At 33.7% G+C, this 16066-nt stretch overlaps 1 protein-coding gene across 5 annotated transcripts in view; it reads left to right on the top strand.

The window, feature by feature from the left end:
• The window catches only part of LOC133182999 (papilin-like), a 71479-nt gene that overhangs the window by 51764 nt on the left and 3649 nt on the right, over window positions 1-16066 (top strand). For 3 of the 5 annotated variants that reach the window (XM_061317910.1, XM_061317909.1, XM_061317906.1), the window contains 22 exons: window positions 172-376; window positions 969-1063; window positions 1432-1477; window positions 1659-1787; window positions 1926-2126; window positions 3749-3940; window positions 4649-4834; window positions 5282-5455; window positions 5660-5884; window positions 6117-6287; window positions 7611-7778; window positions 8026-8145; window positions 8964-9080; window positions 10068-10184; window positions 10617-10727; window positions 11102-11296; window positions 11842-12198; window positions 12522-12716; window positions 13070-13192; window positions 14166-14298; window positions 14913-15067; window positions 15783-15797. In XM_061317910.1, the coding sequence (XP_061173894.1) occupies window positions 172-376; window positions 969-1063; window positions 1432-1477; window positions 1659-1787; window positions 1926-2126; window positions 3749-3940; window positions 4649-4834; window positions 5282-5455; window positions 5660-5884; window positions 6117-6287; window positions 7611-7778; window positions 8026-8145; window positions 8964-9080; window positions 10068-10184; window positions 10617-10727; window positions 11102-11296; window positions 11842-12198; window positions 12522-12716; window positions 13070-13192; window positions 14166-14298; window positions 14913-15067; window positions 15783-15797 (3430 nt within the window). The remainder of the gene's footprint in view (window positions 1-171; window positions 377-968; window positions 1064-1431; window positions 1478-1658; window positions 1788-1925; window positions 2127-3748; window positions 3941-4648; window positions 4835-5281; window positions 5456-5659; window positions 5885-6116; window positions 6288-7610; window positions 7779-8025; window positions 8146-8963; window positions 9081-10067; window positions 10185-10616; window positions 10728-11101; window positions 11297-11841; window positions 12199-12521; window positions 12717-13069; window positions 13193-14165; window positions 14299-14912; window positions 15068-15782; window positions 15798-16066) is intronic. The other 2 variants (XM_061317908.1, XM_061317907.1) reach the window with 2 other exon arrangements.

Raw genomic sequence — 16066 nt, 5'->3', positions numbered from 1 at the left:
TAAAAAAATAAGAGTGTGCTAATTTTTAAATCATCAATAAACAATAAATCCTTTTTTAATAACACATTTTTTAATGAAGTCTGATGAAGGGAAAGGATTAAGAATTCTATTTATCGAACAATTTATTGCAATATTTTCCCCAATCTTTTTATTGCTTGATCTGTTTTGTAGCTTGCTTACATGGGAACCAAGTACTATCGAGATACAACCAAACAGGACCCTATGAAGGAGGTTATTCTGACCCCTGATACAGTGAATTATACAATGAATAACTTAATGGATGGGGCTGATTACATGATCAATCTGCACCCAGAGTTTAATAATGGCCGAGGCACTGGTCCGAAAACTAGCATCATGGCCAAGACACGCACATTAGGTATATATACAGGGACAATGCACAAATATAAGTTATGCAAGTACATGTATGACTATTTAGTTGAACTATATGTGAACTTTTTGGGATTATAAATCTAGCAATATTTGATATTTTTCCCAAGGAGGGAATTGCTCTACTTTGTTGTAAGACCTGTTCCCCCATGTGATAGTTAAAAAAAAACAGATATTCAAAGGAAAAAAATTTTGATTGAAGAGTAGAAGATACCCTAGCTATTTTTTTTTCAACCCAACAGACTCTGTCATCTATTATATTTCATTCCCCTGTGTCCCAAGTAAGATGCTGCCCAATAGATGCCAAGTTACCTGCAAAAATACTGGTCCAAGTGAATTTCTTAAATATTGGTTCTGTAGTTCATACAGTGTAGTTACCATTAAAAGCTAGATTAATCCCTTTAGGTAGAATATTCATGGTCAAGAAATATGTCTAAAGTATATAAAGGAATAAAACTGTTTACGGCTTTGTATTTGTGTAAATTATGGAGAGTTTCTTATGTTCTTTGCTTTACTGCCTGTTTTACTTGTGTATTGATACTGGTATGATACAATGATACATACAATTTGACCTCTTTAAGTGCTCTGTGATGATTCGATATATGGCTGCTGCCCTGATGGTGTTACTGCAGCATCGGGGAAGAACTACGAGGGTTGTGACACTGATCCCTGTAAGGTAAAGAAGTCTTGTGTGGTTATGTAAAGTCCCCTGTTTTTGCATTGCCAAACTTACCCCTTTCTTTAGCCTTGAAATAAAAATTAATTTTGATTTTATCCCTGGGTTGTTTAATAACTTGGATATGAAAGCAGGTTCATAACTGCTCCATTGTTATTTCAATTGACAATCAATGACAATTTTATGTCACTTTATACTAAAAACAGATGTATACCGGCATATTAATGTAAAAAAAAAAAAAACTGATTTAAATCATATACAGTTCTGGGAAATATCTTCAAAAATCAAATTATTTATGATTACAATAATTTGATCATGAAAGGAAGTATCAGGGCCTGACAATAAACTTTCTTTGTCCTTTTTTTCAGAACTCCAGGTTTGGCTGTTGTGAAGATGGTGTCAGTGAAGCCACAGGTAAAGTGATAAGTAACAATTCCTTTAAAACCTGAAACATTTGTTGAACAGATAAAATGCAACAGGCTAGGGATCTTCCCTATCAATTTAGGGAGAAATTAATATATTTGAAATTTAAACAATTTGTTGAATTGGTAATATTGGAATAACGTTCTTTTTTCAATGTTGCTGAATTGTTTAGGGCCTAACTTTGAGGGCTGTGACATAGATGGAAGACCATCAGGAGATTTCTGCAATGAAACTGTGTATGGCTGTTGTCCAGATGGTGAAACCCCAGCTCAGGGGGCTAACCATTACGGCTGTCCCAAGGGTTAGTATGGATCTTGGAAAATGGCACAATTATTGGGTCTCAAGTGTTCAAAATATTTGCCAGATAAAAATGAATGTTTGTAAAATTGATTAAAAATTTTGTAAAAAAGTTCTTAAATGATTCATTTTCCCATTTTAGAGCCTGATGTGACTCCCATTGGAGTTTGCCAAATGAAAAATGACCATGGAACCTGTACAGATTATGTTGTTAAATGGTTTTACAATTCTACTGCTGGCCGCTGTGATCGGTTCTGGTATGGTGGCTGTGGTGGTAATGACAACCGCTTTGATGATGAAGAATCTTGCTCACGTCGATGCAGACAAACTGGGCCAGATACAGGTGAATTAAATTGTAAAGTTTGATCATTTCAAGTTTCCATATTTTATTTGTATTTAAAATACAAATCTTGTCATATTAATCTACCTCTATAAATGATTCATAATTTGAGTATTTTGATCATATGTATTGTATGTTTATTACTTAATGTTCTAAATTTGGATTCACAACTTTTCATGTCATCGTATGTAAAGTGAAAGTAGAACGAACACATGTAATATATGCATATCCTTTCATATTTAACGATGTCCTTGTTGAAATAATTGCATAAATGCTGTAACTAGAGCATGATCTACTAAATGTTTTAAGAAAATTACGTTTTTTACTGGTATTTTACCTGTATTGTGCAAACATGTGTTGTAAGCTGCAGACAGTCTTAGTTTTCTATTTACATGTCGGCGCAATGCATTATGGGTGAATTTTCGTTTACTTCTTTGATCCGCGCACCCCAGATATTTATGCGCTGACAGATTTTTCTATTAATTAGAAAAATGAGCTTTAAGGTAATTAATTATGTTGCATAATATATTAATGAATTAGAGTTATATTTTATTCGTATTTTAAACTTGTTAAAGTAATTTTTTATAGATGGGAACTATTTTCCGTTGTATTTTTCTATCGGATTCCGTTGCTTTCCAACGGATTCCGTGTTGTTTTGGAACGGATACCGTTCCCCGAGGGTATATAAGTGAGCACCCGTTGTAAAACGGGGACTTCAGATTTTTGGGCTTTTAGGATAAGATGTAGGTGAAATTTTAAGAACTTTTGGGGAATTTTTCTTTATTTCTATTAGTAACTCAGTAATTTGAAGAAATTTAGCTAGGCCTATTTATTTATTAGAGCCGTTTCACAATATTAATTAATATGTCTTAGGGAAATTTAATATTTTTGGGAATTTGGGGTTAAGACGACTGCAGCCATTATTTTTTTTTTATTGTATTTTTCTTGATTGAATTTTTATCATTGATTAAATTTTATTTAATTTGTTAATTGAGATTAAGCCAGAATAAACCATCATCTCAAGCTATTTAAATCTTATTTTAATTATTTACTGGAGTCCATCATTTAATTTAAAAATAAATTGGTTTAAAGTTAGTAAATTTCTGGGTGTTCAAAGTACCGTTAATCAGTTAATACACCCCAGTGATTGAGTGCCATCCCGTTACAAAATGATACTCTAGAAAATACAGGGTTGTTCAGGTTTCGAGGTTGACATTTTATCAATCCTGAAAAATTGCCAACAATCTTGCTGCTGCAGTTAATTAGGCATACATATATGTATAAACATTAAGCAATCCTGAATTCAAGAGAATTCAATCTTAAAAAGAAGTTAGTGATACAAATCTGTAGGACTTTGAAGCCATCTTTTTTAACTTGGTCCATGAGATGTAGCTTGTCAGACAATTCTTTAATGCATATATATGCACAAGATACCACCTGAGTATTCATATATTAATATATAATTTTTATATGTTAATTCAATTTTTTTCATTGATATTCATGTTGCTTGCTCAAATGAATATGGTAAAGCTTTATGGTGTTTGCTTTAAAATCACTAAAGCAATGCATATTTTACCTGTGGAAGCAATTTTTTGGATACCTTTTTTCATTTTTTTTTCCTCCAGGGTCAAAGCCTGTCTGTGAACAACCCAGAGTCACAGGTCCATGTAGGGCATATTTCAAGAGGTATTATTTTAATGGACGAGAGTGTGAACAGTTTGTTTATGGAGGATGCCAAGGCAACGAAAACAATTTCGAAACTCAGGAACAGTGCGAGTCCACCTGTGAAATTGACATTGACAACACAAAAGGAGAGGGTATGAAGACAGCCTTGTATACAGTATTGACAATGATAATTAATGCATCTATACTGATTAATAAAAGATTTTTATTATTATAGAACATTGACATTATGTGTTCTTATATTTCTCTAGATCGAGGTATGACAGATACACACATTTACCTTACATATCCCAATCCCCTTAGTTCACTATTAATAGCATCATTTTAAATTTTTTTTGAAAAATTTTCATTTCAATTTAATTGTAAAAAGATGTATAACTTTTTTTGGTTTAATATTTCAGTTTAATTAAAAAGCCATGGACATGTGCATCACATTTATTTATTATTTATTTTTGAATTTGCTAGTCTGATCCCTTGCAGCCACTTTTAAAATTATAAGAATCAGATGTTATGTGTAGCAGTGTCATTGTGCGAGATCATCATTTAAGCTTATATTTAACCAGATCATCTTTGCTTTAGCAAATAGCTTTGTGCACCAATATATCTATAAATTTTGCAGTATTTGCAAGGTGTCTTTGATATTTTGTTTTATTCAGTGCACAGGAAAAAAACCAACTTGTGATATGACTTTTTTTTTTTAGATCATTTTTAACTTGCTTAAAAATTTTAACTTGAAATGAATTTCAGTCTCTCTTTGATTACCTGATAAAAGCTTTTAGTTACATCTGTGAAACAAATTTTATACCTGATGAATATGAAAATGATAAAATATGTACTTTTAGAAACTTGTCAGCAGCCCATGGATACAGGGCCCTGCAGGGGTAATATCCCAAGATGGTACTATGACACCCCATCCAAACAGTGCTTAGAATTCAACTATGGGGGTTGCCAAGGAAACACAAATAACTTTGAGACACGAGAGGAATGTCAGAAATCGTGTGCTTCTGATAGTGGCCCGGAAGGAGAGGGTAAATTTCTACATGTGCAGTGGAACAATCCTGTTGATATCTTTAAATATTCCATATTTTTTGGACCTTTGCACCAAGATACCTCAATGCAGTTCTTGAGTCTTTATTTAAAAATGCTGCAGAAATGATTGAAAGAACAAACATGTCTGTAAATGAGGATATTTAGTCCAGTATCTCCATAATTTGAATTATCAGTAACAAGTGAAAAACTGTTCCTGCATTTATTGATAAATGATAAGTTCATAGTAGTAACTTTTGATGAAAGTTTTTATCAGAAGTTTTAAAACCCATTTTAATACTACTGCATGTATTAAAAGAATCACAAAATTTGACAATTTTACTTAAGTGACCTTTTAAAGAGAGATTATTTTGATTAAAAAATGTATATATTATAATATTTTTTTATTAAGAAGCTTGAGTCGTATGTTGAATATTTTCTATTTATAGATCAGGATGTGTGTCGAATGACTTCTGACTCTGGGCCTTGCAGGTCAAGCATACCTCGATGGTTTTATGACTATAATCTTGGAATCTGTAAAGAATTCATTTATGGAGGTTGTAATGGAAATAAAAATAATTACGAAACTAGAGCAGAGTGTGAATCTACATGTAGTAGACAGCGTAAGACTTTGTCCTTGCCTTGCTCTTATTTTTTACTCTTATGTCATGAAAATACAAATGTATACTGCTTTTTCGTATAATAAAAGGGATTATTTAAGAAAGTAACCTATTCAGTATAAATAACCCTGCTTTTACATTTATGTTTTTTGAAAACTGCATCTTGCCAGGTAACAGGTGCTTTAATTTGTATCAATATTTTCTTAGATGTTTGCAAACCTTTTGAAACTGGACAAATTCAGTGCCTTGCCTATCAACGCCGTTACAAGTATGACCCCAGTACTCGCGATTGTGTTCAGTTCATTTATGGAGGATGTCGTGGAAACTCCAACAATTTCGCAACTCTAGAGGCTTGTCGCAGGAAGTGTGCTCCTGATACATTGGTGCAGACCACTACAGAATCCTCAATTGAGGGGAGTGGAAATCTAGAAGGTACATTAAACTTTATATTTCATAATTTCTTTTCTACATTGACACATTTGCGAATTCTGAGAATGTTTTTTTTTTCCTTCTAAGTCTTTTAAAATTACTGTAGCCAAAAATATCAATGTGATAATTAACTAATTGAAATAAAAATCATGTAAATTAACTGTAAATAAACAAAAACTATTGGTATAAAGCTTTGAAGTTTCTATTTGATATTTTTTTTACCGCTTTTCTGCAGAAGAGTACTGTCACCTTCCTATGGAGCGAGGTAATTGTAAATCCAGGATTCCTGCCTGGTACTATGATCACTTGACTGGACTTTGTAACGAATTCGAATATGGGGGATGTGGTGGAAATGACAATCGCTTCACGAGTCGTGAAGTGTGTGAATCTTCTTGTAGTCGTGACAGTAAGTTAGTTTTAATTTTAAAATCTCTGTTGAGAAAATTTAGCCTTAAGAAATGCAAAAGATTTCCTGAAGGAAATAATATGATGGAAACGTAATTAATTACCCTAGCTGTAATAATCATATAATGAGTAATTTCCTTTGCTTCAAATTTTTGCAATTTGATCCTCCAAATCTAGCAGTCAGAATATTGCTTTTGTAATGTGTGATTCCAATTAGTCTTCTTTTTTTTTTAATTTAGTAGTTGGGAAATTGTTTGCAATTTTTAAAAATCAAGTTTTAGTAGTTCAAATTTTGAAATATTGCAAAATAGAATAATTGCTGAAATTACCTGTCATACCATACTTACCACAGTCCTCTGTAACACAGAAATTAGTCCTTGTGAGCTTAAATCTATAGATTATTATAACCCCCCCCCCCCTCGAAGGAGAAGGGGGTATACTGTTTTACCCTTGTGTGTCTGTCTGTGTGTGTCTGTCCCTACCATACATAACAAATTTTTGTTGCAGTTTTCTCAGCAACTACTCATTGCAGATGCTTGAAATATTAGCACACTTTGTTTAGGCATGATGGGATTCATTTTTGTACAAATCTGATGTCAACTTCCTGTTTATCCGTGCGTCTGTCCATACCATACATAACAAATTTTGTCGCAGTTTTCTCAGCAACTACTGGATGCAGATGCTTGAAATTTTAACACACCATATGGTAGATTCATTTTTGTACGAATCAGATGTCAACTTCTTGTTTATCCGTGTGTCTGTCCATACCATACATAACAAATTTTTGTCACAGTTTTCTCAGCAACTACTCATTGCAGATGCTTGAAATTTTAAAATACACTTTGTTGAGGCATGCCATATGATGGGATCCATTTTTGTATGAATCTGATGTCAACATCCTGTTTATCTGCACGTCTGTCCGTAACGTACATTAAAAAATTTTCGTCACATTTTTCTCAGCAATTATTCATTGCAGATGCTCGAAATTTTAGCACACTCTTTGTTGGGGCATGCAATATGGTGGGATTCATTTTTATACGAATCTAACATCAACTTCCAGTTCATAACTGTCCATATCTGAACTTGGGTACATTGACATCAGAGTATATATTCACATCAGAGTGGGGGTATTACATGTACTAGTGAGCATTGGCTCACAGACTTCATGTATTTGTTTATTTAAATGTTTGATATGTCTGTGAACTTTATCAAAATAAATATTATTGACTTTTATTCTTATTTTTGAGAAGAAAGGGGGGATAGTTGACCATAAAATTTTATCCAAGGCTTAAAAATACAAGCATATATAAATTTGATCTTGCAGATGTTTGTAATTTGGAGAGTGAAGTTGGCAACTGCCTGGCACTGATTCCAAGGTACTTCTACAACAAAGTCACTGGAACCTGTGAATCTTTCTCCTATGGGGGTTGTGGAGGAAATGCCAACAATTTTGATTCTTTAGAGGCTTGCAACAGAAAATGTGGACGAACTGGTAAACATAAAATAAAGTTATAATACATATTTATTAAAATTGTCAATTTTGGAGTTTTTGATGAAGGAAGATTTAAAAGATAGTGATTTATGTTATAGTCAATTATTTTGCATCAAAATTGGGCATAAAGTTTGATAATATTAAATTAAACTGTATTTAATTAAAATACTACCATCTGCATATCAACAAGTTAATCATGTAATATCAAATATGACATGTCTGTGGAGTCTGTAATGTTCCCTTTAAGTGTCGTCCTGCTCTAACGAGGAATTCCAGTGTGGCAGTGGTCAGTGTATATCTATACGGCTGCGTTGTGATGGCGTACCAGACTGCTCTGATCGCTCTGATGAGGATTCAAGACTCTGTGGTAAGGGAGGATAAAAAAAAATATGGATATCCTACCCTATGTATGCTTATGCAGAACTTATTAACATCTGATTAATGAAGCCAGATTAAAAGTTTTATGCATTTACCGTATTTGGCCGAATATAATACGCATTGGTGTAAAATACGCACCCCCCTTTTTGAGCCTGAAACTGGGGGAAAAACCGCAGTTCGGTTGTATTATACGCAGCAGAAAATTTTACCAAGCGGTGTTCTGAACTTTTGAAAATCGCGGTAATTTGCTATGAAAATGGAGATAAAGTGCCGAAAATTTACAGAACACGATATTTTATTCAAATGCGTTTTTATTTCTTAATCTTGACTTTCCATATAGCGGCAATCTGGAGGAAATTATTCATTTTAACAAAGCACGAGATAATGTTGCATTAAAGTATTAACAGAGTTTATTATTAATTTTTTTTAGCATACGGTAATATTGAAATTATGCGTCGCCGTATACTAAGTATTTTTTGAGGAAATAATTTTATTTCAACAAAGCAGAGATTTTGTTGCAAGTTTAACAGTTGTCATATTTATTTTTAGTTTAAGTTTATCATGTTGAAAATTATGTATATATTTAACAGGGCAAGCGATATTGCAACATCAAAGTATTCATAGACTACGATTTTCCTCTTTTGAACTTGAAATTAATTAATTAAATAAATAGCTGATGTTATAAAAATAAGATCAAAAATTAACAAGCGTGGAAAGTGTACCGGTAAAATGAAACATCTTGATCCAATTTGCAAATATCTCAGTTCCTTCCATTGCTGTGTATTTTCATATTTTATGTATTTGTAGAACCCTCCAGATCATGCCCTGAAGGTTACTTCCGTTGCTCAGATGGTTCCTGTGTTGATGGTGCACGTTGTGATGGCAGACAAGATTGCCGAGACAACTCGGATGAATATGAATGTGGTAATTTAAGTTTCACTAGATACACATTGAATATGGTTATTTAAGTTTCATTAGATGTACATGTATATTTTGTAAGCTTTGCAGATATCACTGAGATTGTTACTTTGCTGTTAATTTTTCCCCCCACTTTCCGTAATGTATGGGAATATTAAATGTCAATTGACTGTGAATCTGTCACAAAATCTTTATCCTTGGTCATAACTTTTGCATAAGAGAAGATAGGATTTTCATGTTTAAAAGACCTTTTGGAATGTCTTATAATTTTTGACCTCATGACATTGACCCTGAAGTTTGACCTATTTTAATCTTGGTAGTAGCTCTGGCACCTAAAGAGACAGGCTTGTATATTTTACATGTGTATTACCTATGAAAAAACTTTTCCACATGTGTTATGATTACTGACCCTAAGCTCTGTTTCTTTGTCAATCTCTCTGTCACAAAAACTTTAACTTTGGTCATTATTTTTGAATGAGAGCAAAGAAAACTTTTTTATATTTAATATGTACGTTACATGTGACAAGAATTTTCAGAATATTTTATGGTTTTTACCTCATGGCCTTAACCTTGAAGACTTACCTACTTTTTAAAAAAAATTCAACCTTTGCCATAATTCTGCACCTGAAAAGACGGAGCTTTCATATTTTTATTATAACCTGTGACAAGGTCTATCCAGATTTACTATGATTTTGGACCTCATGACCTAGACTTCACAGTTTGCAACATCATAAAAATCAGGCAAGGTTACATTGTTGCAGCTAGGTAAACATGTATGTAATACAATGTGGGCAATGTGTTCAGAATTCACAAAAAATATAACTTATACATGTATGTGTACTTCAAAAATGTATAACTTTTTTTAGTATGATGGACAGACAAAACAGGACAGACTATCTCATAGATCACTGCACCCCAACCAAAAAGACCCCAAAAGTGAGGGACCACATTTCTCTGAATTTGCTTGTCATTTTTTTTCTATGTGATTTGTAGAACCCTCCAGATCATGCCCTGAAGGGTACTTCCGTTGCTCCGATGGTTCCTGTGTTGATGGTGCACGCTGTGATGGCAGGCAAGATTGCCGAGATAACTCTGATGAATATGAATGTGGTAATTTGAGTTAATTGATATACATTTTGTATGCTTTATTATGCATGTTACATGAATCTTTTATGTGGGTTGCTCTTTCGACCAATAGAATCTTTCAAAGTCTTTGGCTTTCTCAAAAAAAGATGCATGTAACTTAAATAATGATGAAAATGTTTGAATAAAGACAACAGTTTATAATGAACAACAGAGAAAATCAACTAGATGGAATTGTTCAGTTTTCTCAGAAAAAGATGCTGCACATATGTTCATCTGGAAAAATTATGACAATAGAAACAGAACATAAAACCACTAGGAATATGTTGCGTTCAGTCAAAATGTATCTAATTAAAAATAACTGTATCATGATAAAATTATACTCTACGTATCATATCGTGAAGAAAGCATATTGTTTCACCCCAATACATGTATGTGTTATTATGCTGTCTCCTTCAGGTCTCAGTGCTTACCCTACAGATGTCGATGTATCTCCATCCAGGGGAGATAGCTTTACTGTTTTACTAAGATGGAGGGCACCTGCTACCACTGGACTTAACCCAGTTGTTGGTGTGTACATGTGTGATGTCATTGTTATAATATTGAGAAAGTTCTGACAACATATATACTGGTACATAATTACTTTGATTTGTAAACTCTGTGTTTATGGGAATTCCTATTAGTGACCTACAGTAAGTATCCCACTTGAAAGATTTGGTTTGATTCACCCTAAAATTTATAATGAACAACACTTTTTCAGCTACATCTATCATATCTGGATTGGTGCCTACACATTTGTTTTACATGTAGTATAATGTGTTGAGCATCAACCAGTTTTATCAAAATGTCTGAAAGTCTTTTCTTGTGTATTATGATATCTTAAATTCTGTTTCATGTATTAATTTAAAAGAAAATACTTGTAGAGTTGTACGTCTCTTACTCAGATTACCTGATCTCCTACACAAACAAGGAGCCTAATACAGACAATAGTCAGTGGTACACACAGCAGGTTGACGGAGGCAGAGAGTACACCTATGTAACCGGACTACAGCCAGACTCTACCTATTATTTCAAGATACAAGCCAGGAACAGAATTGGTTATGGACCGTATTCTAGAACTGTCATCTATGTTGCACCATGTAAGTGTTTTGCTTAGACGTCCTATTCAAATGCTTAATGAAATTTGAAAAAAGATTTCCACGAATTTATTGTTTTTGAATCACGAAAATAATACAGTATGATGTATTTTTTTTAAAAATTATTTTCATTGTTCTTAAAAAATGTGGACTTTTCTGCCCAAAGGTCAAAGAGCCCCTTGGGAGAGTTTGGGGATTCTGTTTTTGGTTTTATCTCTTAACAAGTTTTACTTAAAATATGAATTTTAAACTTACAAGATTTAGAATCTATATTTTGCCAAGTTTAAGGTCAGTATCAAAGCTTTAAGTATAGGTCATTGTTAAGGTTAACCATCAGACAGTACTTGATTCACAAACAAAATTTGTTGATTGTGAATAAAATTTGATCAAGCTTTTGCTTTCAAAGTTCCCACATGCTACAGCATCAGATATTCCAATGCAGCAACAAATTTTACATTAAGGAGTTATAGCTTTCTCTCTCTCCCCGGATCCTAAGATATACCATTGCATCATATTGAAATTAAGCATTAGATCATTTTCTTTTTTAGCTAGGACAACAGTTGCACCAAGAAACAAAGATCCCAAGTGCCTGCTTCCAGTTGACAGAGGAAGTTGTAGCAACATGACTGTTATGTATTACTATGACCCATCTATCAGTGATTGTAGACCCTTTCGCTGGTATGGCTGCACTGGTAATGCCAACAGATTTAGTACTGGACAGGAGTGTAGAGAAAGCTGCTGGGAAAGGTACAACGTGATACCCACAGAGCGACCCAGAGTCACCACGCGACGACCTGTTTATCCCACTGAAAGACCTAGAGTTACCACACGAAGACCTGTGTACCCCACTGAGAGACCCAGAGTAACCACCCAAAGGCCTGCAACCACAAGAGAGTACACTCTCAGTATGTCCATCTCTCTCTCTCTCAGTGTCTCTCTCTCTCTCTCTGTATCTAGGAATAATTATAGTCTCTATGTTGAGCCTTCAGGACAACTAATAGTTTGTTTTTGTAAATCTATGATTAATACTTCAAATTACATCTACTGACTATATTTGGAAAATTGTGTGTAGTTTGCAGACTGTATATTTGATAGTTGACATAGAAATGCCGTCTTTAAAAAACACATAATTTGTGCTCTTTCTATTGTCAGATTGCAACAGTAACTCATACCCTGCAGTTAAAAAGATTGTTCTTTAATTAACATGAAAGACATGTTTAAAATTCAGATGTGGATCTCTGTGATGAGACATCTGATAGAGGTACCTGTTCACAATGGGAAGTCAAGTGGTACTTCAATAAAACCGAGGGAGAATGTCGTCAGTTCTGGTATGGAGGATGTGACGGAAATGCCAATAGGTTTGACGATGAAAGGGAGTGCCGAGAAGTCTGTATAAATAGAGTGCGTCCAACACCAGCACCAGGTAAGACAGTGGTACTGTACAAAAAAGTCAAATTGTTTGAAGGGGCTTCTTTACAGATCCATCAAAACTGGCTGGACCCCCCGACACCTTCCCCCCTCCCAGCTGGACCCTCTTCTGCATTTCTCTTCTTGATAACCTTAGCCCTCACATTTCTTGTCCCAGCTTTGTCATATGTAATGGCCATATTTCTATTTTTCTAGTGAAGAAAAACAGTGATACTAGTTGTATGTTGCCATGGAAGACAATCATGAATTTATTAATACATTGTATTATTGAATGTGTAAAGATATGTTGTACCCTTTTAACAACATGTTTGGAGGTGTTGTATTAACAGTACATCTTAATCTTCAAAGCCACCACAAAAGCCCCTGATGACAAAGATAATATAATAGATGACAGGAATTGTGGGTCTCGATTTGGCTGCTGTCCTGACGGAATCACCCCAGCAAGAGATTTCTACTTCAGTAATTGCAATGGTAGGTCAGAAATTTATGTACAGTAAAACACGCTTATAGCGAACACCCTTATTTTAGGAATGACTCTAATTCTTGGCCAAATTATTCAAGTATAACCTGGTTTGGGTCAGTTTACGCTTTATAATCCACGAAGCGGATTATTAAACAGTGTAAACTGACCCAAACCAGGTTATACTCGAATAATTTGGCCAAGAATTAGAGTCATTCCTTATAATTTAATTTTAAAACCATTAAATAACTATGGGTTAAAATATTGTTGCTTTTTATTAGTTCAAATTTGCCGCTCAATAATACAACCGTAGTAACGGAAGTAACGAAAGTGATGGGAAGCGAGGGGAGGTAAAAACTGATACATAGGCCTAGCAGCCTTGTTGTTTGTTTACATGTGGTAAGATTGAATTATCGTTTGAAGTTAAAGGTACATTTATGAAATCTGGAATTTTCCATGAATCCCGAGGACTGGAAATGAGAGGATTGTATGGATACAGATGATACAGATGGTTGTCGGGGGGGGGGGGGGGGGGGGGGGGGTCCCATACCAAACCAGGTTATACAGAAATAATTTGTGTTCCTTTTTGGATATTAACCAATCAGAGGCTAGAATACAAACAAAATTAAATTATTATAAATTATTACAGTGAAGTGCTTTTCATTCCCCATGGCTTTAAAACATATTGTGAATTTAACAGATATAACGAATTACATTTATAACGAAACAAAATTGTCCATGCTTGGCGCTTCATTATAAGCGAGTTTTACTGTATCTTAATAAGCAGCTCATGAGAAAGAGATTTTGTAAATACTTTGCTAAATCATTTATATCGGTAGGAATTTTCATGGCTACCCTGACAAGATTGTTGAATGGTTTGATCATTTAAAATATGGGTCACCTAGATCATGCTTTCAGAAATAAACTTATGGAAAAAGTTCCATTCAGCTGTCTTTATTCTTGAGATTTAATTTTCTTCTTTAGATGAAGCTGGGCCAGATACTGATGTGATTGAGGGAGACTATACATCATTGATAGAGGTGCCAAACTCCGATGTCGTTATACCATGTAATAAATACAGATCTGGATATGGTAGCATCTCATGGTACAAAGATGGGTAGGTAGATTTAAATATGCTGTACTTGTCAAACTTAGTGTAAGAATATTCTTTTGTATACATTGTTTCTAATTACATGATACATGTATATATTTAGAATTTATAACAAAAATTGTTCAGAGTACATACATGTACATTTAGACTAAATTATTATAATACACTTTCTCTTTCACTTGTTGCCAGTGACTTTTGCAATTTTTGCAATGCAGGAAAACCTTAAAAATAAATCATTCTGTATGAAGGTACGTGTAAGCAGATTGTAAGTGAGAAATCTGGAAAGAAATGTTGCTGTACATGTATGAATAACATATTTGATCAAAAAGGTAGCTTCAAAGGAACCTGATTGACACCAACACTTAATTGGTCTTCATTCTCTTTATATCATCATCTTTGATTCTTTATTCATAGCAAAAGGAAATTGAGGGTTTCCTTCAGAAAAATAACCATTTTTGAATGGAATTGTGGGAGGCATACTTTCAAACATCTATAAGCGTCTCATTTACAATTAACACTTTGAAGATATTGCGTATATGTTTAAAATTTTAATTATGTACTAGTATATGAAATTGCAAAGCTTAATGATTATGAAAATAATTTCAAAATGTTGTCTGTAGATTCCAAATAACAAAGAGTGACAGACTGATTATAAATCTTGACGGTTCACTATTGATTCATATGGCTACATTGGATGATAGCGGCATGTATGCCTGTCGTGTGGCAGAAGTGGGATCCACCCCAGAAATAGAGAGGTTTAGACTGCAAGTAGAAGGTAAGAGTCCCTTTATGATAAATTCATAACTAAGATCAAAACCTTTTGTAGAAGTGTGTGTTTGATTTGTGAATACCGTACTGTTTTGGTCTTTTCTCGAAATAGAACAATTCCATAACTGCTTGTACATATACGCCTTTGTGTGTTTAGCAGTGGATGGGGATATATATTTAATTCGGATTTTCTGCAATTGTAAATGATTTATTTATACAGTAGTGGTAGATTTGATTTGTCCTTAAAATCATGTCTCTGTCTACAGCTTAACTTGGGATCATGTATCATGTGTTTTCGTCTTTTCCTGTTGAATACTTATTGAAGTTTGTGGTGGATTTTTCCTTGCTTATTTTCACCATACTAATAAACTGTCGTAATTTGTCTGAAAAAGAAATAGTTTGAAACTTGCACCCATCAAAAAAAAATTTTTTGCAAGTCTTTCAAAATTAATTGATGTTTTTACCAGTCGTAAACTTTGAAAAAGTACGGTAAACTTTGGGAAGGCAAGGGGGGGGTCAAGGATAAGGGTATGCTAACTATATACACAAGTATTATCAATGTAGCACCATTTTTACATGGCACACCCTACCGTGTAAAGTTTTAGAGCAATATTTTTTTTTTGACTGAGAACTGGATCCATCCTATGTTATTGTCATAATCTTTGTTGACCTTTGTCTTAACATTTGTGTTATAATATTCCTCACACTGTGTTTGGTTTCAGCCCGTGGAGTAGCAGGTAATTACAGGAGTATCATTTGTTATATTTGTGGTTTCCAAATTTGACTGCCAACTAAGTAACTCAATAGTATCATATTAGTATATACTGTATACTGACAAATTTTCACTCCTATGCATTTTGTTTTCTTTTTTGTTTTTGTTGATTTTGTTTTTTTTGCTCTTAATTAATGCAAAGAAATTTTTTTCCCTACATTCTTCCTTTAAACTTACTATGTACCTTTTATAAATACTGCACTAAAAAAAGATGAAAATTGACAGTATACAGTA

Source organism: Saccostrea echinata, unplaced genomic scaffold (genome assembly GCF_033153115.1).
Source record: "Saccostrea echinata isolate AGI-Se365-2 ecotype Australia unplaced genomic scaffold, CSIRO_AGI_Sech_v1 ptg000009l, whole genome shotgun sequence".
Classification (NCBI taxonomy): Eukaryota; Metazoa; Mollusca; class Bivalvia; order Ostreida; family Ostreidae; genus Saccostrea; species Saccostrea echinata.
Note: the sequence above shows the minus strand (reverse complement) of the source record. Positions and strands in the feature narration are given on the sequence as shown.